The sequence below is a fragment of the Paramacrobiotus metropolitanus genome, unplaced genomic scaffold (genome assembly GCF_019649055.1).
Source record: "Paramacrobiotus metropolitanus isolate TYO unplaced genomic scaffold, Prichtersi_v1.0 Parri_scaffold0000004, whole genome shotgun sequence".
Taxonomy (NCBI): domain Eukaryota; kingdom Metazoa; phylum Tardigrada; class Eutardigrada; order Parachela; family Macrobiotidae; genus Paramacrobiotus; species Paramacrobiotus metropolitanus.
The window spans coordinates 1156867-1181217 of record NW_026570224.1 but is presented as its reverse complement, the minus strand read 5'-3'; the positions used below and the strand labels follow the sequence as shown (position 1 = coordinate 1181217).

At 39.5% G+C, this 24351-nt stretch overlaps 5 protein-coding genes across 8 annotated transcripts; 2 read left to right on the top strand and 3 right to left on the bottom strand.

The window, feature by feature from the left end:
• Positions 1-750: 750 nt before the first annotated feature.
• On the bottom strand, positions 751-6881 carry LOC129601388 (dorsal-ventral patterning protein tolloid-like). 3 transcript variants are annotated; one of them, XM_055500187.1, is made up of 7 exons: positions 6187-6881; positions 3875-4100; positions 2815-3089; positions 2574-2628; positions 2340-2456; positions 1838-2100; positions 751-1396 (listed from the first exon to the last, which is right to left on the bottom strand). In XM_055500187.1, exons 1-7 carry the CDS (start codon positions 6233-6235, stop codon positions 1317-1319), a joined length of 1065 nt encoding a protein of 354 aa, XP_055356162.1. In that variant the 5' UTR covers positions 6236-6881; the 3' UTR covers positions 751-1316. The 3 variants fall into 3 exon arrangements, with proteins under 3 accessions (XP_055356162.1, XP_055356169.1, XP_055356176.1); XM_055500194.1 differs by lacking the exon at positions 6187-6881 and adding an exon at positions 4503-4618; XM_055500201.1 differs by lacking the exon at positions 6187-6881 and adding an exon at positions 4436-4488.
• A 2499-nt stretch (positions 6882-9380) lies between these two features.
• Positions 9381-10680, top strand: LOC129601436 (U-scoloptoxin(01)-Er1a-like). Its single transcript, XM_055500240.1, has 3 exons — positions 9381-9798; positions 9958-10062; positions 10245-10680. Exons 1-3 carry the CDS (start codon positions 9527-9529, stop codon positions 10417-10419), a joined length of 552 nt encoding a protein of 183 aa, XP_055356215.1. The 5' UTR covers positions 9381-9526; the 3' UTR covers positions 10420-10680.
• A 2236-nt stretch (positions 10681-12916) lies between these two features.
• Positions 12917-14524, bottom strand: LOC129601426 (uncharacterized). Its single transcript, XM_055500230.1, has 4 exons — positions 14110-14524; positions 13845-14025; positions 13500-13639; positions 12917-13439 (listed from the first exon to the last, which is right to left on the bottom strand). The coding sequence occupies exons 1-4, from the start codon at positions 14200-14202 to the stop codon at positions 13125-13127; spliced, it is 729 nt and encodes a 242-aa protein (XP_055356205.1). The 5' UTR covers positions 14203-14524; the 3' UTR covers positions 12917-13124.
• On the top strand, positions 14342-19837 carry LOC129601413 (protein NDRG3-like). 2 transcript variants are annotated; one of them, XM_055500218.1, is made up of 12 exons: positions 14342-14357; positions 14737-15034; positions 15961-16069; positions 16136-16256; positions 16400-16462; positions 16850-16910; positions 17061-17225; positions 17555-17655; positions 17877-17942; positions 18473-18572; positions 18665-18752; positions 19321-19837. In XM_055500218.1, the coding sequence occupies exons 2-12, from the start codon at positions 14894-14896 to the stop codon at positions 19365-19367; spliced, it is 1062 nt and encodes a 353-aa protein (XP_055356193.1). In that variant the 5' UTR covers positions 14342-14357; positions 14737-14893; the 3' UTR covers positions 19368-19837. The 2 variants fall into 2 exon arrangements, with proteins under 2 accessions (XP_055356193.1, XP_055356186.1); XM_055500211.1 differs by lacking the exon at positions 14342-14357 and adding an exon at positions 14545-14683.
• A 330-nt stretch (positions 19838-20167) lies between these two features.
• LOC129602598 (uncharacterized) lies at positions 20168-24294 on the bottom strand. Its single transcript, XM_055501662.1, has 5 exons — positions 23590-24294; positions 23167-23473; positions 21913-22579; positions 20900-21845; positions 20168-20814 (listed from the first exon to the last, which is right to left on the bottom strand). Exons 1-5 carry the CDS (start codon positions 23992-23994, stop codon positions 20356-20358), a joined length of 2784 nt encoding a protein of 927 aa, XP_055357637.1. The 5' UTR covers positions 23995-24294; the 3' UTR covers positions 20168-20355.
• Between the last annotated feature and the right edge of the window lie 57 nt (positions 24295-24351).

Here is a 24351-nt window from a genome sequence, read left to right as displayed (position 1 = left end):
ATATAAACACCAGAATGGACGAGATCCGAGCTGGATAGCATACACACAGGACAACAAATCGATGCACATTACAGTCGCAGAAGCTAACGTATTATCCAAACATCTATTCAGCTGAAGGACACTGGATAGTTTGAGTATCCTTTAAAGGCCATCCCTTTACGAGCGTGTGTCACATCCAATGGCCTTAAGTGCGTGATCGAGAATGCCGGAATGTGATTAACACTCTAACGATAACATATTATACTGTATATATTTCTTAATGTTGCCCCGTCAGTATTATTTTACCAATCATCTAGCAATTAAATACCATTAAATTCAAAACAGGACAAGTTTAAAGAGATTCCCACTTTTAACAGAAGTGACGAATATAATCGAGCATACGGATTCACCAGCTCTAGACAGCAAGCCGCCGTAGAAGACATACTTTGTGAAAATTTATAAAGATGTGAATAAATTTCTTTTCCACGGCGCAGTAGTACATGTTTGCGGCTGCTACAATACAGCTGTTATATATACAGCTACAAGTTTGCAACAGCTGTTATATATACAGCTACAAGTTTTTAATTTTGGCGCTAATCGGTACATAAAAAAAGTTTTGTTTTGTAAATGGTTAAGCGAAATCGGCTACATAAACTTCATGATCAGCTCATTACCTGAATGTCGCAAGTATCTGCAGCCGATAATTATTTGCTATTGCAGTTTGTTCCTCGTACGAGTACTATTTTGAAGCCTTAGTATTATAAGAAGAACGATGAAACTTTATTCTACAAAATTAGCTTGGAATTTGTCAGAACAAACCACAGACAATTTTGAGACAGGAAACACTTATACAAAAACACATACAAAATTTATGACAAGACTGACACACATCAGTGACACATCCGTTTGGGCGTTCGTTGTTGGTATAACCATCAGATACGGGAAGTCACCCTTTTGTCACCGGGAAGTCCACTTACAATCAATCAACGTAATGGGGGAAAATGCTTATTCAAACACACTTGACAAAAGGATAAAACTTTGGCTACGTATAAATATATATATAATGAGGCATCAAATTAGGAGACCGAAACGTAGAGGAGCATCAGAGAGAGCAGACAACCAAACGGGTTTGGAAAACCGAGTGGCGCTGTAAATGCTTTTTGATTTGTCCACAAAAAGAATACTAATACCTTTGATTTTGTATCCTCTTTGGGATACCAACCAGATGGAATGCTAACCAGATATCAATTTTTCACAACGCCGGCTCAGCGCAGCAAATTGGATTGTGCAGACATCGGAGTGGAATGGTCATCTTGCAATTGACTCTTGATAGCATGTTACTTGTTCGCGTTCCACAGAACCAGCACAACAATTAGGAAGGATGTTAATAGAACCATGTCGTATCCATTTCGAGAGGCTGAAATAACAATTTTAAACCTAGGTAGCGGTACAAGCTTTACCGAATGCCACCAAAACCTCGCTTTCGAATTAAATTACTTACTTGTCAATAGTTTTCTAACGGATGAGCATCAATATTATGATTTGATGCTACACAAAGAAATTGTTTAGGAAGAAATCGCAATTGTTTCTTCCTAAATAAAAGAAACAATTGCGATTTCTTCCTTGTTGTAGAACCCGCCCAAACAATTGTTGATATTGTTTAGGTGGGTTCTACTGCGGTACCTTGTGTAACAAAGGTTTCTAAAAGATGCACATGGATACTGAATAGATACTTCCATAGAGTTTTATTCATTTGTGAAGTTAGTAATTTCTTATGCAAATGGCGAACTGTCAATCGAGTAAGATGCGGTACCGGTGTGAAATTTCTGCTGAAATTCGGAAGTTAAACAGTTCTTACAGCTAGCCGGGAGATAAATTCCTGGATGCCCGAAGAAGGTGTAAGTCCCTTGGAAACCAAGCTTCGTCCGCCATTGTCCGGATTTAAAAATTACATTAACAACATTGCTCTTAGAATTGAGCTCCGGTGGGGATTTGTAGCCACAATATAGCTGGCTGTTGGACTGCCGTTTTGCCGGATCCTCTTCGGCCGGAGCAGCAAACTCTTTCCAGTCATATTCGCCCTCTTTAATCTGCAATATATCGTCATCCGATCGTCGACAACTGCAAATATAAAACGGAAGCTTGAACATTGCCAGCTGATACAGTCGTGAATCGATAGGAAATAAATCACAAGTTTATTCCACTGCGCAACAGTATTGCAAAAACATAAGTCAGAATACGAGAGTTTCCGTGTTGCGCAAAGAATACAGTATATCCAACCACGTATTCTGGCTTCTTGCGTCATTTATGTACTTTTTTGGATTTTTACTATTTGATGTAGTCGCATTTAACTGACTTACTCTTGTTGTCCTTCCACTTCAAATGTGTTAAATCGCAGTCGAAGGCTTTGATTGTTAAATGATCTAAATGTGTAAATACAGTTGGTGGAAAACGGATAATATCCTCCAAAATTTGGGCTGCAAGCAGCACAAACAATAAATAACAAATGAAATATACAACAAAGAAGGACGTGATATAATCGTGGGAAATTTGAATCCGAATTAGTCAAAAGCCGAAATCAAATTATCAGTTACCTTTCAAAGGTTCCAGTGGCCGGCACTCTCCTTCCATCATATATGAAATGACATCCTAAGCAATTTAATGTTATTATCCAAAGTAGTATAATATGGATTACTGATGACAGCAACACTGCGAATAAAGTACGCAAAAACGTTAAAATTATTGTGATATATGCTCACAACACTGACCACGAGTTACTAACAAACGCTTTTGTAGAACATCTGCTTTGTAATATCAGCGCCAGTACGTCCGTACCTGCTGTGCGGTTTTGTTGTGCAATCGTTTTGCTTAATCCATAATCCTTAAGGAATGTGTACTTGGCTTTAAACATGTACACCGAGCTTATATTAGGATTTTCCTTTGCCCGTACGGTAAACAAGACGGTCAAAGGTCTTGGTCCAACGGCCATAACTACCTCAGGTTGCTTGCGACCACAGTATTCCCCGATCTGATTTCCGGGATCGGAAGTGGGCCGACTGTTGGTGCCCACGAAAATCTTGACAGAGTCCGACAAGTCGCAGTTTAGCGATCTGTAAGAATACAGTACATCATTTTTATTCGTATCTGTGTGCATCTTACGTTATTTCTATTATGGCAATTACAACATTTGCGGGCTTTGGCTATTCAGCTTTGGTATTTCACTAAGTGGAAATTTGTTGCTAATTTCCTGATTACAAAACTGTACTCTCTCGATCAATTATGGATGCTTTATGAGGCATCTCCGGCATTAAATGTTATAACAAACATTTTTGGAGATTCCATTTGAGGCAGTTAATATGAATAAACGTAAGGCTAGAGCGACGAACTACAGCTGGGTAGAACTAGAAACGTCACAGACCAAAAAAATGAGGAAATACGGGGTCTTTTGTCGCGACAAAGTAAAACACTTAAAATTTTGTACTTCTACTATATATTATCAACACGATTAGCCTCGCAACACAAAACAACGTTTTATTCTTTTTAATTTTATAGTGTACCGATTATGATCAATACAAAAGTGTGGTACTGCACATTGGGTACATGCGGTAAGGTCATAATATTATAACACCTGCTCTTTTGTGTTGCAGATCTCAACCTTTTGGATCGATACTACGCTCATTCACAATTTCAAAGCAGTTCAAACACCAGTCTGCAACCTTTGTAATATGCAAGTGCGCGACAATTACGTAAGCATCGTTCAATGGAAAACGTAAAGTATGACCTTGTGAAAAAGTATGTCTTTATGTCAATGTACGCATCTTAAGAGGTACATAGATTATAGTCTATATTCTGCATGCATACAGTGTTAGCAACTAGATGACAATGTTATACTCACGCTGGGAATTTGTCGGATTCCCGAAGATTAAAGTAAGTAAACGTTAGCTGAATTTGTTCATCTGCCTTCGGTAAAAATTTAAACGTGCATTGCATATGCTCAGCTGGATATGATTTGGCATGATTAGGTGATGCAATGTATCCCCAGTGGCTTCTGGGAGAACTTTCAATAATCCGCGGTGATCCAGCACATAGTAAGGCTTCCCCGCTGGCATCGGTTACTGAAACTGAAATTTAAGAACTTGCTGGTTATATCAATGTTCTTTGCGTTAATCGGCAATTTATTATTGCGCTTTAAGGTCAATCTTCAGTGCGAATACGTACAACTTACGATTTTAATGCTGCCCTTAAGCCAGATTTTATAACTCCTTTTTTCTTTAGTTATAAACGCTCTTAGTGAAAATAAAAATTTAAGATTAATCTACAGCGGTCTGTTTACACTTGCTTCATTGCTTGTCGGTAGATCTACCGATAAGCAATGATCAATGCATCGAGAACACAAATTTAATGATTATACGCATACGAAACCAATAATTAATTTTTGTCCTAACCCGTATTCTACCTTCACAGCGTTAGAGACGTTCAACACCACGATATAATTGCACCACCGTTTTTGGAGTTGCACTTACTGTCACATAGTCAGAAACTTCAAGCATGTTATATTTCTGGCAATTTTTAACAATTTACAATGCAGTGACGTATCACTCAGCATGCGGTGTGGTAAGTAGACACATAACGCACTTTGATTAGACATGGTTATGGGTATCATGTGACGTTTTATATTTATCCCTATGCGTTCTTATCTGCGTTTCCAGCTCATAAGTTTAGATTAATTTATTCCCTTTCCTTCCCATCTATCACAATATCACATGGAACGAGCCCAGGCCAAATCACATTAGGCCCGTGCTTGTGCAATGGATACGGGATAACACCAGCGATATATGCTGTATGCGTGACGTATGTCTTTCCCGAACCACTCGCTTACGTAATCTCTGATTATTCTCCAGTGAGTTTTCATGCCCGGAAAGAGCAATTTCGCAACAAACGCCCAATGTTACGCAATTACCGAGCTGCTGCACTTCCTTTCTGGATCCATAGGACACAACGCACAGAGAAAGCTTTTTCTTGTGCTTTTCTTGGAATCTTGCGTACTACAACCGCATGCTGCAGCAGCTGGTTTTGTGTTTCTACTACAACATCACGTATAGATGAATGCTGTGTTTCTCAAGGACGAAAACTGACTGTAATTCAATGCTGCTAACCGCATAAATCCACAAAGAAAGCCCATAGTTAAACGTTGCCGACGCAAATCACTCATCAGCGTGACAATTTTTTTTACAGATTATGCCGAGCGGTTTTCTAAATAACCCAAGCATACGTCTGGTACAGTTAAGTATCATACTCGTATGGATTAACCTCATGATATCCCGATAGTTGATAATAATTATAACAGGAAAATGCCATATATGTATAGAAGCAAGTACGAGCCAAAAATTTATTATTTACTGTCCACTGCACATAATTAAAAACAGCCTGACTGTTTTTTGCAAAAGTTGATAGAGACGATCAACAAATCACCTTTGAGGTGGGAGTCGTGGGAAATGTTCTTCTAAAGCGAATATTAACCCTGCCCATCTGTGCGTATATTCTTATGGTTAGTTCCACGTTTTCAAGCACAACTAGTACACAATGCGATGCAAATACGATAACTGCAGATTTAAAAATTTTTATTTGCTGTATAATACATATGTTGGATGACCACAGTTATCACAAAGCAAATTAATTTCTAATAATCGCGAAAAAAGTGAGCGATGTGCCAGCGATGTACTTACCAGGTAAACTGGTCGATATAATAATCTTAATAAAGTGCCGCTCTACAGTAGTGCAGCCTACTGACGAAGTCTGCACTATTAGAGAGCGGAACTGATTAATTGAAAGTTTAAGTAACAATAAATAATCCACGTACTCAACATTTGTGCTTTCTTTTTTTATGTGGTGATGAAGACAAAAAATAATATCCATAAACATGTGGCTGGTTGCATGAACGTTAACGTTATGCGTTCGGGAATTTGATTGCCGCACTAGATTACCTACTTACTGCAGACGTTGCTTATTCCAGTCATTGTGGTACACAGGAATTGTTAATTATTTAAGTTACATCAGCACACAGCTGACGGTTTCGAATGAACTTTTTTAGATGATTTTAAGTGAGGATAACTTCCGATCGAATTGAGGCATAACGGTGCAACGATCACACCCGGCAAAAACAAGCGTCAAAACGTACGCATAAGATTTGGTACACAATTGGCTCACCTGCTATTAGCGTAAAGATCAATACGCCAAAATCCTTGATACGAATCATTCCTGTGGATTAGGGGAATATTTACATCCGAATGCAGTTAACTGTGGCGAGTATCATCAGTAAGAAAACAGCACGAAAGACGACAATTTTGCAACGTATTGGTGATTACGCAATATAAGCATCATCCGCAGCCGTGCCACACATGCGTATTCCACAAGTACGAGCCGGTATATGTCATGAAAGAAAGGGTGTTTTTCGCTTTGAAAATGAATCAGCCCTGACGCAGAAGCCTCAAAGGAAAATTGTGGAAATATAACTGTGTTAATCTGCACACTTAATAGTCTTTACCGAAAGGATTGGCAAACAGATAAATGCCTCCGTCATGCAAGGGTGTATAAACATTAGAGCGTGAAAACGCTTATAACAGCAACCACAGTACTGTATGCTTTAGTAAACCGCAGAAAAAATAATTGAAACTGGACATTCATGTATCTCACTTGGTGGGCACTCAAGAGAAATTTTTCGCTAACACACCGGACGACACACTTCTCCGGCGTTGTGTGGTAAAAGATCGTATAACAACGGATATTTCTTATGCTTAACAAAGAACATGGTATCCGTCATCTTCAAGCGTAAAAAAGATGAATCTCTCAAGTAGTCATGGGAAAGTAAGTCACATGCAAATAGCAATGCTACAGCATGCAATACAAGCTTGCGCAATACTGACTTGATATTGACGGCTATATAGAGAGGGGAATCATCCCTGGGCCTGGCGCTGGAGCAGTGTTTGTATTTGCCAGTGTAACACTCCCATGTGTCATGAACCTTTTTCTTATTCCCGCCTTCTTATCCCACTGTCAGGCACGGGCAGAGTGCAGTACTCGCAATGCACGCATCACAAACGTTTGTTGTATACTGTGCCGGCAGCACCAACAACAGCATCGTATGCATATTCATTGCAGATTTGGCAAATGCAAAAATATGACTTTGATATATATTGCACGGGATACTAAAGTATAGATTTTGTATGATATAAGTGCTAACACATGTGTTAGCCTAAATTATCAGGCTGTACAGCCTGATAATTTAGGCTTGCAGGCTTACATTTGCAATGATCTGCTGACCAGAACTAAATAAATTCGCATGCAATAATAAGCAAACTAACATTATTTGCTTATGTGGAGCCACCAAAACTACAAATCTTGTAGTAGTAAAATCTCACAGACAGCAAATTGCTATCTGGAAGATTTCACTTTACTTGTATAAGATGACCTGTACTTTGCGTATCATGAATTATAAGTCTGTTTGCTATTTAACCAAAAAGTATTACGCAACACATACGACACATAAGCACATACTACAGAATATTATTAAACAAATTCCACCTAAATTTTGAGGATTGATAAAAATGTTTCTTATGTATTATTGTAAATTCTGATGCTTTCCTATATGATATGAATATACATGATATTTGAAAAATTAGACCGAAAGTGTGAGTATGACCGCAGATTCGCAGTGCTTGAACATGCGTTATATAGAAGCGTGGTTTTACATCAAATACATGACAACGATTCAGCAGCTTGAACTGCCGGCCAATCCCATTTTATGAGCGCATCACAAAGACTCTTCCCTGGCTTACTGGAAGTAGGGTCAAACAACCACACAGTCCTAATGAAACTTCGATACACGTCATCCCACAGGTCGAAATCTCTGTATGTACAGTATATATCGACGTTGATCGGCCATGTGCGCGTGCCTTTGCACAACACGGTATATATTTACAGTTACGCAACCGTATATGCAGTGTGCAATAATATTACCCATTTTGTGCCGCGCGAGTCCAAAGTAGTGGTGCGGTCGATAATCGACAGCAGGCAATTTTCAAACAGTTTTATTGTACTTCTACGTAAAGTATTCTGGAGAATGTCAATCACCGTTATGACATATTTTAACTCTAAGGCCAATGTTTCCGGCCCGTCAAAAAACGGCCAGGGTAATGATTAATAATACTAGTAAGTTCTTCTTAGCAAAGTTAGGCGCACATGCATCGTAAATGAATGTACGCTAGAATTTTTTTGTCTAAGCGTTTGCATTTCACAGTTGCCGGTAGGTAGTTTACAATTTTAGATTTTATTCAAAATAACTAATAATTCTTTCATATGATTACGAATGCCCGCTCTCGTCTACATAGAGCCTGGAGTTGAGTTTGCATTAGCGCGCGGTTGCCTCTCGCCATCGGTGTAGCTTGCCACTCAAACTTCAAACGCATTGTCATTAATTTTGCCATACACTGTACAGTAGAGTACATGAAAATTAAAATAAACCGTTGCAGGTCACATTAGTATGTACGGTAGGTATGCTCCCATCCAGTTTTGCTACCATTCAGTTCATAACAAAGTATCACCTTGATCAGACTGATGTTCAAGTAATACAGAGTACAATAAAGTGAATCATATTCTTATATCATCATTATCAAAAAGATCAATTACAGACGATAAAATTTATTACAGATATTATGTGTCCGCTATAAGTACATACAGCTCTAAAATTATCTAATACAAACGATAAAAGCATGGCAAGAAAACGCTCGATTAAAATTTTATACAGCAACATTTTTGAGGTAAGAAGTTTGGGGCAACATCCTACATTTTTCTTATGATTGTTCTTTGATCATGAAACGTGAAACAAACTTTGCCAATATCTCAACTATCAAATAGAGGTACAAAAATTATGCTAAAACCCTTACTCTTAGTTTTCACACTTAGTTATTCATCCGTATAATATATTACAATACCACACACACCACATTACCAAAAGCAAATGATCCACAAAACTTCCGCTCGATGAAAACTAGTTTGCGATGAAATGAGGTAAGGCAGTTTAGTACGCACAGCAGGTATGCCAGTAGGTACTAGGTAGGTGTCTTCTGCAATACGCAACACAAATGTATAAACAGCTGCATTGTCTGAGTTTATTATTAATTGTTACGGTGTGGTCAGAAGCGAGTGAACTTTTTTACGCATTCTTACTTCTCACAATGCTACCCAACTTGAAACAGCCAGTACTCCAAGTCCTAAGCATGCGGAAGTTTACTGAAAGAAATCAAAAACTCATCGAAATAATAATTATGATTCATAATTCACGAACATAAGCAAACTAGAATAAATCAGAACCATCTGTCGGATATGGTATAAATACTATTTGATTCTCAGGGTTTAGGCTATCCTCACTACTTGGTTAACTGTTTTTTTTTGCGGTACGGACTTCTTTCAGTACAAAAAAGCTTCTAGCAGTACTTTTACTACTTCTAATTTTTGAGTTCTAAACCTAAGTAAACCGTTGGTGCAAACCATGAATGCCATTAAATTGTTTTTAGCTTTTGCATTCTTTGTCGGCCATCTTGCTTTATTTGTCGTCGGGGATAAACAGTATGTTTTTGATTTGTTAAAACCCGCCCTGGACGTGGATCAGGTCATGGATATATTGTACAATGCGAAGCCGGGCGAATCATTTCCGATCCGTAAAGAAATTCCCAAAGACATAACCTTCGATTGTAGCGCTAAAAAAAATCCGGGCTTCTATGCAGACACTTCCCCAGCCTCCAGATGCCAAATTTTTCACCGGTAAAGTGGTGTGCTATTACTCTTTAAAAATGAGATGTAAAGATTCCTGATGTTCTGTGATATATTTGATATCATGTTGCCCGTATAAAGAAAATATGAATTGTTAAAATATGCTTTGAGTAGTTTACGCATCGAAAAAGTCATGTTGAACATCTTTAGGTGCGATGTAAACGGAAATATGACAAGCTATTTATGTATTCCTCCAACTCTCTTCAACCAGATTACCTTAGTGTGCGACTATTTTTTCAATGTGGATTGTGAACGGTAAGAATTAGATGTTCGTAATTGTTCTGCTTTGGCCATAACCATAACTTAATTGAGCAGTTAACACTAGGACAGCACTGTGTTCCTAATTCAACCCACAGCAGTGTTTGACTTTTCACAAGTTGTATATTTTATTACAGTATTTTGAAAACTTATCAATAAGGCTGTACGTGTGGTTTCAGATTCTCTAGTTATGTCGACTTTGCCAATTCGCGTTTGTATACGGATCAACCGCTTTTTGATACACCTCCAAATGACTGGATTCCGTCGAATTTAAGAGGCTCTGCAGCTCTTTCCATCACACCTAAATCTTCCGGCAATTTGGTGCCCAGAAAAAAATCACCTCCAACCGCTTAGGCTGATGTATTTCAAGAACCGTGTTCGTAAATGATACGCCTATGTCGTACGAAGACTGTCCTACAGGTCGAAGCTGCAAGGCTTTTCATTATATTTTAATGCATCAACTTCTTTTGCTCATTCTAGTTGTAAATTACCCATATAAATATTTTATGTTACTGTTTCAACAAATTTTTTAACTGATCATGACAGAGCGAACGACTTTGAGACTGCGTTTGAATCATGTTAAAGCGACAGGACTCAAAGGAACAAACAAAAGTAATGGAAGACAGTGATATATTATAAAATTAAATATAAGCAACTATAAAGAGTGTTAAATGGATTACGATATGTTGAAAAGAGTAGAAGTAGTACACATAAAGCCTGCAGAAAATTACGACTTTGGCACTACATATGGTATCTTAACAGTAACTTACTTATACAGATACAGTTCTGTACACTCCGTGTACAGTATGCCCTTCATTACCGACAATAAAATGAGCATTCAGAATTACAGAACTCAAATGAGCGTTTAAGATGTACAAAGCAGAAATCCAAGCTCTGTACTTCCGGTCTAGTTCCAGGATTCCCTGCCATAAAATATTATGGTGTCGTGACATTTGGTATGTGTCATGTACGCGTTATAATATTATATAAATAATTTTACGTTATTACTTTGGTCCTTTATGCAATACTTTGCAAATATAATTCCTTCTTCCTTATGTATGTGTCTTCGAGAGCGAAACCTGACCTATTAAAAATTTGCTACTTTTAATGCAGTGTGCTTTTATCTTTCGTATTGCGTGCGCAATCTGGGCACTGTATAATGTATTGCAATCAGAGTGCCAAACCAATATGTATTATGGGCCAATATCGAAAATATACTTGGTTAAAAATATATAATGATTTTAAATGGTGTACATTGTCTTCGTCGACGAGGGGGCTTCGTGAACTTCAAGGGAACCTATCTGAGTAGCTTGGGCAGGAATGGAGACGTCTGTTTTTTTTTGGGAAGAAATTCCGTTCCCGGGAAACAAGCCGTTTCGAAGGAAACGGGAGAGAGATGTTTCTGCTTCTCCACTGACCCCTCTTGGAAAAGGTCACGCCGCTGCTGACTGTACTATTGCATAGAGTATGTAATAGATATAGGGCACTACGATATAATTAAAACTTTAACATAAATATTACCCTATGTAACTGTTTGCAGACCTAAATAATGAAGACTTATGGTTAATGCAATGCTGACAAGGTATTGAAGGTAGGTATATTCAACGTCAGGTCAGGTTTGATAATGTTGCACGATCTCGGTGGATTAACCCTACTTCATCCAAACTCAACAATTAACACCTTCTTACGAAGAGAAGAAAGCTATGCATGTTATGGTTACTAGTATAACAAGCCCAGCACGGGTGAATATTGGCCGATGACTACTAAAAATAAGTAATTCCAAGGATGTGTTGCTTTGCGGTCGCTTACAAACTGTCATAATATTAATGAACCCGTACGTATGTTTAGTATAATATCTATACAAGCCGAGCACGGATGAATATTGGCTGATGACTATAAGAATTAGAGTATAATTCCAAGGATGTGATGAATTTGGTTGCTTACAAACTGTTATGATACTGCGAAACCCGGACGTGCATTTAGCAATAATTATTTTGACACGCTGTAGTGATTGTATATAAGTTAACAGGACTGTCTACATACTGTACGTAAGTTGCATTTTGGGGTGATGACTGCCATTTTAACATGAAATTTTACTTTGCATTGTGTTCATTGTTGAGTAGGACTGTAGGAGCACAGGGTAAGTATTTCTACAGTTCTGGGTCAAGTTGTGTTATAACAGTGTGCATTTCTCATCGCGTCCATGGTAACAAGCTTATGGCTGACCACTGGACCCAGCCAAATGATTTTGGCAAAAGGTTGACCATCTTAGATCCACCGCTGCGCTGAGAGCATTCTTATGCACTTTAAAGTAGCAAAATTGGTAAAGCAGAAGCCGGGATCCTTTGCCTCAAAGGAGAGAGGCCGAAGTCCTGGCACAGATAATCAGTATTCATATAATTATATATATATGATACATTTTGCATGTTAATCGAAACACGGACTGTCTACTTGAACATCCAGTACTGTACATAACTTGCAATGACGTCTAACGTGTTAAGTTACAGTATATAGATATGAATTTTTTACTTTGTACGGTATTGTACTCGTACTCGTACTTATTGTTAAGTAGCAGCTCACTGGTCAGATACGTATTTCTACTGTTCTGGGCCAAATTGTGTTAGAACAGTATGCATTTCTTATCGCGTCCATGGTAACAAGCTTATGGCTGACCATTGGACCCAGCCAAATGATTTTGGCAAAAGATTGACCATCTTAGATCCACCGCTGCGCAGAGAGCATTCTTATGCACTTTAAAGTGGCAAAATTGGTAAAGTAGAAGCCGAGATCCTTTGCCTCAAAAGAGAGGGGCTGAAGGTCTGGCACAGATAATTAGTATTCATATAACAAGCCCAACGCGGATGAATATAGGCTTACGACAAAAATTTTGCAATTTTATTGCATTTAGTACTGTAATAAACTGCAGGAATAACTTGTGTAGTCTGTATAAGATGCAGGATGAATGAACTTAAATCAAGTTTATTGTATTTCACAGTGCGTCGGCATGACAGGAATACGAAAGATAGGGATAAGGAAAAATAGGGATTACGAAAACGGTATCATGGATTTGATGGGTTTGATGGTTGGTTGGTAGTTGGTTTTGACCGTTTAGCTTTTTCTGGTGTTGAATCATCGCGTTCCGTGCGCTTCGTGCTGGATTGCGCAAGCTGCGATCTTTCTTGTTGAAGCTGTTCCTCGAGCAAGCCGATGTCCAAGGCCCAGTTTGTGATTGTTGTTGCTGGTGTACTTTCCGAAATATAATAATAGGTCTTATTATAACTTGACTGCAAGCCGCCGTTGTTGTATTGAGTGTAGAGTAAGTTGTTGAAGTAAACAACTTTTTTTTCATAAATCGTAGGAAGGAAGATGGTGGCCTTTAAACAGATTTATAATAATTTATGTTTGCAAATGTAGGCCGTAATATTATAACTTACGATGTGGCCCCATAAGTCGATTCTGTATGATGCGGTTTGGGAACAGTCCCAGACTTTGAGGCTACGGAACGATCGTTCTCCGTTTCGTGTTTTCTTTTTTTCCTCCAGGTGTCCGACAGTTTCCACGAAAACCATATAAGCTAGCAGCACATAAAAAAAATGCAGAAACTGTAGATATGTGACTAACAGTCGTATAGTAATTTATAGTTGGTAATTAATAGTCGTATAGGCTGATACTTGTTCATGTCTGCTGGGCTTTTTTATCTGAGCAATGGAATAAGTAAATAAGCCACCACCAGTATGTTTGTCTTTGTGTTTATTTTATAAGTCCAGATAGAGCCTTACATTTGGCATCCGAATGCTCGTGAGCCTGGGAAAGCGGCGTAATTGTTTCGTTGTCGATGTCATTCTGCGTGGCTGCTTCGATAGTTGTTTTTGGTTTGATGTAAAATTGCACCGAAACGCTGGCTTCCTTGCGGAACGCTGACTTGAGCTCGCTGATATCGTACATTTTCATGCGGTACGTCTGAATGAAATACGATATTCATTCACATGAGGCGAATTAATTACTGTTAATATAATACTTCATGGTTAATATTATGTTGTTTACTTTGCCGGGAAGAAGCTGCTGTCCTCTTTCTGTATCGCTGTTCAAAGCCGAAAGAATAGCGCTTCCGGTGTGGTCAGCGATCATGATGTTCATTGCTTGGCCGCCATGATTGGTTGGATATGGGATAACTACTTACTTATATGAATATCGTGAGCACTGATCATGAGCACAGAGCACGGTACTAATTAGTCTTACGCTCCTAACTCATGGGATGGATAAAAAACTGGATAGCACTCTCGCATCGCACCGTAAGTACTTTGAATGGAGCCTGTGGAACGCGGAAGGCTTCCGCGTGCCCTTTGGATGTGAATGGATGCGTGACTCACGGTCACGTTTAAGTTTTAACGCAATAGCGAATAGCATACGCAGAAAATACTCGTACTTGTACAGTATTGGGTGTTGTAGCTGTGTTAAAGAAGTACAGTACTTACATCTAAAGCGTAGCACTATTGCAAGACAGCTCGTTTTTTTCCGAAAAGACAGTCCGTAGTTTTGCACTTCACGGTCAGCTTTGTACTTATGTGCGCATCTTTATCTGATCTGGCAGAGTTGCGTGCTAATTAATCGATGTTTGGTGCGTATTTCTTTCATTTCCCCTGGCTGGATTCTAGTAGTTGCGCTTTACAGGTTTCAGATCTTCATTCGGTTGATCGTGGATAAGCTCGCTCAGCAGTTTTATCTTTTCTGCTGCCTAGCGCTGTCGGGGTTCGATATTGTGCTGCAGCTGTAATTTACAGTTAGCCCTCTAGCTTATGTTGATGAGTTTTTGCGAAAGAGATTGATAATGGCTGATACTGCTAGCCGCAATGCAGAATTCGTTCGAGGTGCAGAAGCTTTCCCTGATATAATGGAAATGCGGGATGTGCACGTTGTTGTCGGTGGGCCAGATGGAATGAATCCTCCACAATATCACGAGGACCTTCAGGTTTGTCCTGTGCAGTACAGTAATGTCGACCCTGGTGCTATCTGTGCGGATGGAAGCAATCTTGCAATGTCAGGCTGTCTAGAGTGGATAAGCCTGGATTGTTTCAATTGAGTTCTTGAAAAATGCAGCACGCTTTTTGCTACGCATATTATTACAGTATTAACGCTGTTGGTAATACGTTTCATGTAGTAACACTTTACTCTGTGTGTGTGCTATAATTAGAATATCTGTGTCAGGCTCTTGACATCGTTGCTGGCATTTTTAAAGAAAATAGTCGCCGAGGATATTTAGGAAATGTACTTACCTACTATGTAGGTATCGATCGGTAGGGTTTCGAAAAAAATGGTTTATTCGATAAGATACTTGCAGCATGGTCTATGTATACGCTGCAGTTACGCTGCTTGCAGCTTGCTGATGATAAATGGAAATTGTAAATAAGCGAAGCAATAAAGGTTCGGTGCTGGTAGAGTGGTGAATCGTGGGTCGTGACGAGTTCTTAGTAATTTTTTTACTAGTTAAGACTAAAGAGTTTGCACTTTTTGCCCTTAACGTATAATTAGTTATTTTTGGCCGCTCGAATTTAATTGAAAACATCTGAAGGTAATGGTCATCGGTCTAGAATTTTGTGGTATTTTAGTAGTCAGATTGGTTTCACTATTGTTGTTAATTCTTACCTTCAAGGTTTTCAGTCATAGTTAATTTATTACTAACGGCACCATTATGGTTTTGTTTTTATTATGTTTGATTTCTCATTTAAATATGCTAAATTCCGTACACTAGAAGAGGAGCAGAAGCAGTTGTATCATAAATCATTTTCGATTTTCATCATGAAATCGTTTCAGTCGGTTGACTAATTTATTTCTGGGCAATATTTATTAATTAGTGTTGAAATATTGTCGCAAAATGTTACTTAAAATCTTACACAGGAGGATAAGTTCGTCGCGGACGAGACAAAAAATTGGTACTTTACTGTCTGGAAGCAAGGTGACCCGAAAAAAGTTCCCATCATTACGTTCCACGATCTGGGCTTGAACGGTACGCGGTTGATGGATGATTACTGCAGTATGTATAAGTTTCACTCTATTCTTTTCCTTCGACCAGGTTTTACTTGCTTCCGGACCTTCTTCAACCATCCTGACATGCAGGCAGTGACAAAACATTTTAGTATTTATCATCTGACTGCTCCCGGACAAGAAGAAAGCGCTCCGAATTGGCGTGAGGGGTTAGTCTTTAATTTTAAGTCTTCTCTGTCTGTGCGAAGGAGATAGGTTTAATGGGAAATGTTTTAATGGCACTGCGTGTCAGTTGTCACTGTACTGTTCAACCTGGTTAAATGCATGTCGTGTGACTAAGGCCTTTCTGCAGCATACCCTACCCCACCATGGATGATATGGCAGATATGATCGAGAGCTTCCGGACGGCCAACGGGTGAGTCGGAAGATGCTGGCTGCAGTCGGTAAAGTGGGCACTGTTTGTTGATCTGGCATCATGTGCTTGCCTTTATGGATCGTAAATGCCAAATAACTATAGCCGATACAAACAATTTTACTGATGTAAAATTCATGAGGCATATTATTATACAGAGCCAGAGGTGATTGACATCGTCTTGAAATTATAAAATAACATGACAAAACGTCTAATTGTTGTCGTAACCGTTAATCAATCTTTCATTTGTATTCGTTATCTGGTAATTCGCCTCCGACCCCCCTGTTAAAGTATTAATTTACAAAAACTTAATTTTGGTTTCAAGCAGACCCACTTCAGTTTTGCGATACAATTTTTGTGAGTTATAGAAGTTGACGTATTTTATTGCAGTATCCAACATTTTATTGGAATTGGCGTTGGCGCTGGAGCAAACATTTTGGCTCGATACGCGGTACGATGAGGAAATGTTAATGATTGTTATGTTCTGCATGAAAACACAGTTGTTATATGTAGCAATTTATTCTTTGCCGCAGGGCATTTGATTCTGGCTGGTGAATTCTCATGATTAACTATAATCAACAAAGCAGTTTTTTTTCGGTAGATCAAGTATCCCAGTCAAGTGGATGCACTAACTCTCGTCAATTGTACCTCACGCGTGGCTGGATGGGGAGAATGGACATCGCAGAAATGGAACAATGTGCAACTGCGCTGGCGTGGAATGACCAATGCGTCTCTGGATTATTTGATGTGGAATTATTTCAATAAGGTACTTGATGTAACTGCGAGATGTGCATCTCTTGTACTTTGGTTTTGCGCAAAGGCATAAATAAAGTATAGAAAATGGATTGCACGAATCCGTGGGTTCCAGAATTTTGGTTCCTGTGCGGTTGTGGCTATTCTTATATTGCCTTCACTTCTTAAAATGATAAGGAGAGGAATAAATAAGCTTTAAAATTGAACTTAAGGCTGGCCGACCTGTAAAAGTAGTGGCCATTCTAGCTATCAGATTTACATAGGACCGAAAAGAGGTAGGCATCTTTATATTTTGCAGATAATAAAAAACTACGGTGTTTAATGTGAAGTTTTGCTTTACAGTATCAGGAGAATCGTCCCGATCTCGTCAGCTTTTATCGCCAGCACTTTGCGAAGAACGTCAATCCCACCAATTTGGCTCTCTTTATTGATTCTTTTATCAAGTACGTACTAAGTGGCTAACCACAGGATCTTCCATATTCTCAACTTGGAAGATGTACAATAGATTCTAACCATTTCGTTAGTGGCCATTAACACAGAACAGTGCGTTAGTTTAGCTGGCAGCAGCTGCTGTTTGCCTGATAATAATGCTGGTAGCATTTGTTCAGCGTTAGGTTGTCGTTCCACAAATTAAATTCCATTTGGTTGTTTTGTGCGTTTGCAGCCGCACAGATTTCAATATTTATCGGGAAGGAGATCCCGCGCGGCGCCAGTCAGTTCCGCGCATCACGTAAGTAATGGCTATCTCAAGCGGATACATTTCCGTTGAAGCTGTTCTTTCATGTATTGATGAGAATGCGGCAAACTTCGCATACGAGATTATGGAATTCATTATTGATTTTGTTACTTACCTCCGAAAGGACCCAAAAATAAGTGCTTCGTGAAGTGTGTAGATTTTCGTTTTTTTTGCGCTGTCGTTAACCAGTTTTTCAGTGTCAGTCGCAAAATTGTTTTGCCTGCCTAGTATAAATTTGTGATTTTATTATGAAATTGTTTTGCTGATCGATTGCCATAGAAGGCCGTAAATGTCTTTCCGTACTTCTATCGATTTTATTGGGCAACGTGAGATAACTGTTTAATTAAAGTCGGTTTTTTTGCCGAACGGAAACACCATATCTTTACGAAAGATAAAGCTATTCATTGAGGTGTCAATAAATATTCTGGTGATAGGCGATCAAATGAGAAATGAAACTGTCCTTAGACAACTTGGACATCTTTTTGGTTAATAATGAGCCGTTCCTTGACTTTATTCTGTTTCAGTTGTCGTGTCCTGTTAATCGCCTCCAGTGAGAGCCCATACTATGAGGAGACGATCCAGCTGAATTCTCGCCTCTATCCTGAGACCTCAGAGTGGCTTAAGGTGCGATAATGAATGTAACGGAACCGGGCATTCCATTAAAATGTCAAGGCCAATCTGGGAGGATGTGAAAGTCAATTTATGTTTCTCCTTAGATCCAAGATACGGATGGGTTTGTTTTGGATGAGGAACCGGGCAAGGTGGCTGAAGCCATTCTACTGCAACTTCAGGGCATTGGATATGGTGGGTGATCTGGTAGCACTTGCTTAATGCAGCAGTATGTCAGATTGGCTTAAATAGGGCTTTCGATTAATAATTAATTAAGTCATTACTTAATGTAGTGTAGTTCTATACTAGAAAGCACATGGCTTTAGATAAAAATGTTATCCCAGAATGTTGCTTGAATCCTGCAAGGCCAGTTTTGTTGTGTTCTTGGCTATTAGAAATGTTCAGTCAACGAATGTTTTATTTTGTACAGAAATTATTTCAGTTTTTGTTGTTAACATTTTGAAAACTTAAGAGTTGTATTTTTTGCATGAAATGTAATTATCATATGTTTCTGTAGTAAAAAAATGCGATATTTTTAAATGTAACATTCCCGGTTATTATTTATGGATGGTTGATTCGTATAACTACGTACGATTTTAAACTAGTCATGGCGAACAGTAGTTTTGGGCTTACATGTCAGCGTTTGCTTCTTTATGTGATTTACATTTAATTGATTCACATTGAAAGATCAGCATACCCAACCAGCTGGGCAAAAAACGCTTGATTGAGATGTGGTTGATGTAGTGTCATTATCCATTTACAGCTGTCAATGAGCGACGCGCCTCGATTGACAAGAAAAGTCAATACTGATTGGGAAAGAAGAAAGCGTTAACCGGAAGCTAATCAATTGGGTTTGGCGCATTCCTTTCTATGGCGGAGTTCTGGGTGGTTTTTTGCGGCGATTATTGAAATGGGCTGAGCGGCTGTGTGCTCTCATCTTTGTTCCGCAGATGACAGTGGAAAGTTTGGCTTTAATATTGGGTGGTTTCCTTTCGAACTAAAAATTATTATTTGTCTCGTCCGAATTAGGCTCAAATAACCAGCAGAAAACGCCCTTACCTTTTCCAACGTTTATTTTGTACGTCATGCTTCTGCTTAGAATAGCTATGCTTCGGTGCATGCTTCGTCAGTTTTGTTTCGCGTTGTTATATCGACATGCTGTGGAATAAGGTTCGCGTGACCTCTGTATTTTCACTGTGTGGTATTTTATTCAGCTTATCAAGTTCCTTTTGGACGTTTTCCATTTTTTGAGTTTTTGTAAATAAAAGAATCGATTGTGCCTTTCATAAGCCAAAGTTACCGATAGCACTATAGGGTAGTTTGCCATGATGTTTATGGTCAAATCTTGGTAGTCTTTAGTAGTCCTTACAAAATTAAATGTTTGCAGTCAGTATTGAAAAGCGATTTTTGGAATATCACGTAAATTACGTAATAAATTATGCAGGTTTTAGTAAATACTCAGCTAAATACCGTACGTCGTCAAATATTGAACCAAACGCCTGACAAAACTGCAGCACGGGAACTTACTATTAGTGTCAATTCATGCGTTTAATTGGTAAAATTCAATTGCTCGGTATGATAAAGAAAAGCCAACGTAACCAGCACGCAACCGAGCAATTAAAATATTCAACACATTACAGTATGTAAATTTAAATATAGACACTATTAAAACGTAACCGAAACTCGAGAGAAAAGATGAGAAATTTCAGAACGTCACCATAAAACTTCGAAAACCGTTCAGATATGCTGATCAGCAGAAAATACTTGAAGACGCCAGCAACAATAACATAACAAAATTTCACGGCTTTTTCGGTGGTAGATACGACAGCCGTGGCTGAAGGCGGTGCTTTTGACCCTCTTCCGTTATTGTGGTAACGAGTGGTGTGGAAGCCATTCGTTTCTGGTGGTCAATATTGCGGAAGAACTCCGCTTCGCTTTGCGGGATATAAGGTAAAGTCTGATCGGTAAATCCAATGCTTTTTCTCCCACTGAAAGTTGAATCGAACTCTGTGCTGGCATCCGCTATAAATCCCGTAATGATACTTTTTCTCGGGCCGGTTTTGCCAACCGTAAGGGTCTGCGGTTCCGGAGAAATGCCAACTGGTTTCTCCGGAACGATCTCAGCTTCTTTCTCTGAATCGGAATCGATGACCTCAATGAAATCCTTGTCAGCGAGTCTGTCTGGTGGAATGCCTGGATGTTCCAGCGAATCATTTAAAACACCAGCCACATGGCGAGGTGAAGCAACAAGCGGACCCTGAAAAAAATAACACAATGACAGCCCTGCTGCTTTATTTTCCAAAATTAAATAAGGGCCTGAACCTAAATCATGCCTACCATACCGACTCAATTGGCGGCGTGTTTTCACGATCATCATCAGCCGGCTGGTCGGCATTCTCGCTACTCTTCCCTTCTACCCGGGGAATCATCGGTGGGTCACTGGAGGAATCCCGGAAGATGGAAAAATCCGCTTTGGGCAGCACTTCGCTGCGCACAACCGGGACATTTTCTGGGTCTTGAAAAGCGCTAGTGTGCATAACCTTTGCTGATTTTCTTGGCGCTAAGGACTGGCGAATCGGTAAAGCAGTCACCATTCCATCCACCTCGGAAACACTCCGAGCCATGACAGTGACACTGCTAACAGTCTCCTGATGCACAATAACGTCCGGCTGAGTATCGGAGAGCCTTGGAAAGGCATCGCGAGCCGATGTAGTGTTCAGGGTTTGATTCCACATCGCTCGGATGTAGGGATTACTTTGCTCAGCGGAATTCCGCTGATGGTTGACGGATGAAGAGGACGAAATACTGCTACGAACGATATTTTCTTTGGATGCAAGTTCGCTTTCAGTGAGCTCGCTCTCCCAACCCACTTCGTTTTTTTCCGTCACTGTCTGCAAACGATTAGGCTGTGGGATGACAGCGACAGAATGGCGTAATTTACGATCTTCCGACGCATGGGACAAATCCGAAACTACCGAACGAATGATTTCGAGAACAATGAGTTCCCCGGTAGTCTGGTCTGTGGAAACGGTATCAAGTTTATGCTGAAGATTTTTGCACAGGTTTAAAATGACATCGTTAACATTGATGTCGTCATTGTTGATATCTTTACGCATTTGTGCTAAACATCCGTGAAGGTTGTGCAAGAGCTTCTCCAAATAAACGATTATCTGTTCCGAGCGATACAACATGTCCTCCAAAGAGCGCTTTCTTTCAGTGGCTAATTTCAGTTGATATTCCGTGGTATGAAGCTGACTTTCCGTTTTACGACAGTGATCTTCCAATAGCCTGAAAAAATTTTTTCATGACAGATACACATATTAACTTCATATTAACTTTCTGAATACACTTGTACCGTCTTTGATTTTCAGCTGCTCGCAGTCTGACTTCAGCCTTCTCACACTTGTCGGTCATTTCTCGAAACGAACGTTCAAATATCCCCGCTTCTGACGCTTTCTTCCGTAAATCATTCAGTTCTTCCAACAATGTTTTTTTTCTTGATTCGGCGCTCTTCCTGTATATATCAGCCAGATTTTCTTCAAATGACCGCTCATCGTCGTTTCCGGAAGAGAAAATGCAATGATTCCACATAAAAGCACTTCCATCGGGAGGACCAGGGCAGATTTCTTTGACCGTTGCTGCGGTGGGGCCCTTATTCCGGCTTGGATCGGCATAAAGGAGATTCGACCACTCAGAATCAGTAGTATCGACAACATGTGCTTTTTCCGAACCAGGAGTGGCTTCAGAAACCGATTCTTCTTCTTCAGTGGACTCTTCCATGGGGACTGATGCTCCTAATGCAGAAAGGCGTGCGACATGAAGCCCTTCATATCGCTTTATGCACAAAGAATCCCGAGGTTTTTTTGGCTTTGAACTGGTGACATGGGAGTCACCGGTAAATCTATCGGAAATCGACGCTCCGTAAGCCGAATCAGCCAGCGAACGGCCAGATGGTTGGTATTCCAATGCATCACTGCCGAATGTTGTTCTGGACGCTCTTGTATTATCCAGAATACCTTCCACTGAAAGAATGAACAGTATTACTGTAGATTACAGAATACGACTAAAGGCTCAAGAACGAACACCCAGTATCAACGGTAACACCGTATACGCGCACCGCCGTGAACGGACAATAAACATATTGCGGCTGCCAGACTGTCACTTTTGTTTTTGTTTGCAATTGCATACAGTCCCCAAACGTCCTCAAGCTCTACAAAATTCCATGAATGAAAACGTTTCCGAATTTTTTAGCCTTATCACCAACCGAACCGAAGGTCCTCCATGTTCAAGAATACGGAACTTTTGTCGGTAACATCGGTCACGCCTTCACATTTTAAATAAAATTCATAAGAGGGAAATAATGTTGAAAACTATATTTAATGAACACAAAAAATAATAAATGAACATGAAAAATTTAAAAAAAGGTAAACCTCCTAAAGTCATAAAGTTTTTATTTAATTTTGTTTCCCGCTTCGCTTCAACATTTTTAACATTACCATAGTAATTCCAATGCTCCTTTCCAAATTACCGTAGTTTGTACAGAGTACAAGCACTGAAGATACAGTGTAAAATTGCATACATACGAGTTTTTTTTATAAAAATATAGTACCTTTTCGCTCGTTGGATTCACAACGCGCATGGTCACTGCCCTGACTTCCCAAACTGTAGCACGGTGAAGTATCGGACTGAATGTCACGGCTAATTTTAAGTATTCTCTCTCCGGATAAATCAGGAAATGCAGCTGTATGCCTAGATAAGAATTCCTTGTACCAAGCTTGAACTACCGAAGCTTTAGCCGGATGGATGCTGCAGGCTTCAATGCCACGTTCCAACACTTTTCTGGCTTCTTGAAGATCGTTCGTCAGTTCTAATTCTTCGGCCCATTTTGTATATAATTCGGGAAATGTGGTACCAATCTGCAAAACACAACATTATCAACAAAAAAAGCAGCGATTTAAACAATTCCCCATGTCGAATTTATTAATGTCTTCAATTTACATAGTTGCTATCAAGCACTTTTCTTAGATCTTACCCCATGCTCATACATGAACTGCAGAGTGGAAGTGGCGTTTGTGAAACTGATAAATTTCATCCACAATCCAACATAACGAGGATCATCGAAGTATTTCTTTGTCTCTCTGCCTTCACTATAAAATTTACGGCACACATTTTTCAGATTGTTATACAGTGCTCCGTTCGCGTCATCCCGATCCGGACAATTCTTATCAATCCACTCGATATAATTCAACCAAACGCTCAGCGGATCACTTCCCTGGTAGCTTCGTACCCGTTGCTCTAAGTTTGCTAATTGCTGCCGCTGTTCAGATGACAGTCTTATTTGGACACAGGTCCTCTGGGCGTCAGCAAAATGCTGCGTTAAACGTGGTACGTCTTTTTTGACCAGATTGTCTCCTAATGGTGCGTTGAAACCAGCCATTCAGAGATAAAAACAAATCACAGGTGACAGATGGCCCAAATCCGAAAGAGCACATCAGATGCTGCTGAATCCTTGATATATCCCAGTCCAGTATTTCTCCACACAAACGTAATTCCACAATATCCACGCCTTCACGGACTTAAGAATACCATAACCGGAATCGAATTCGAGAAATTGCATGACATGCATAGATCGCATAACTATGCGATTATGTATAGTTAAAATGAAATTAGGTGAAAACAAGTCCTGAAATTACTTAAATTGTTGAGGTTCTCTGGTCTCCAAAGAGAAAAGACCGTTGATTCTGTGTTCACAGAACAGTGGCGCGTATACTAGCATGACTCATTCATAACAGAC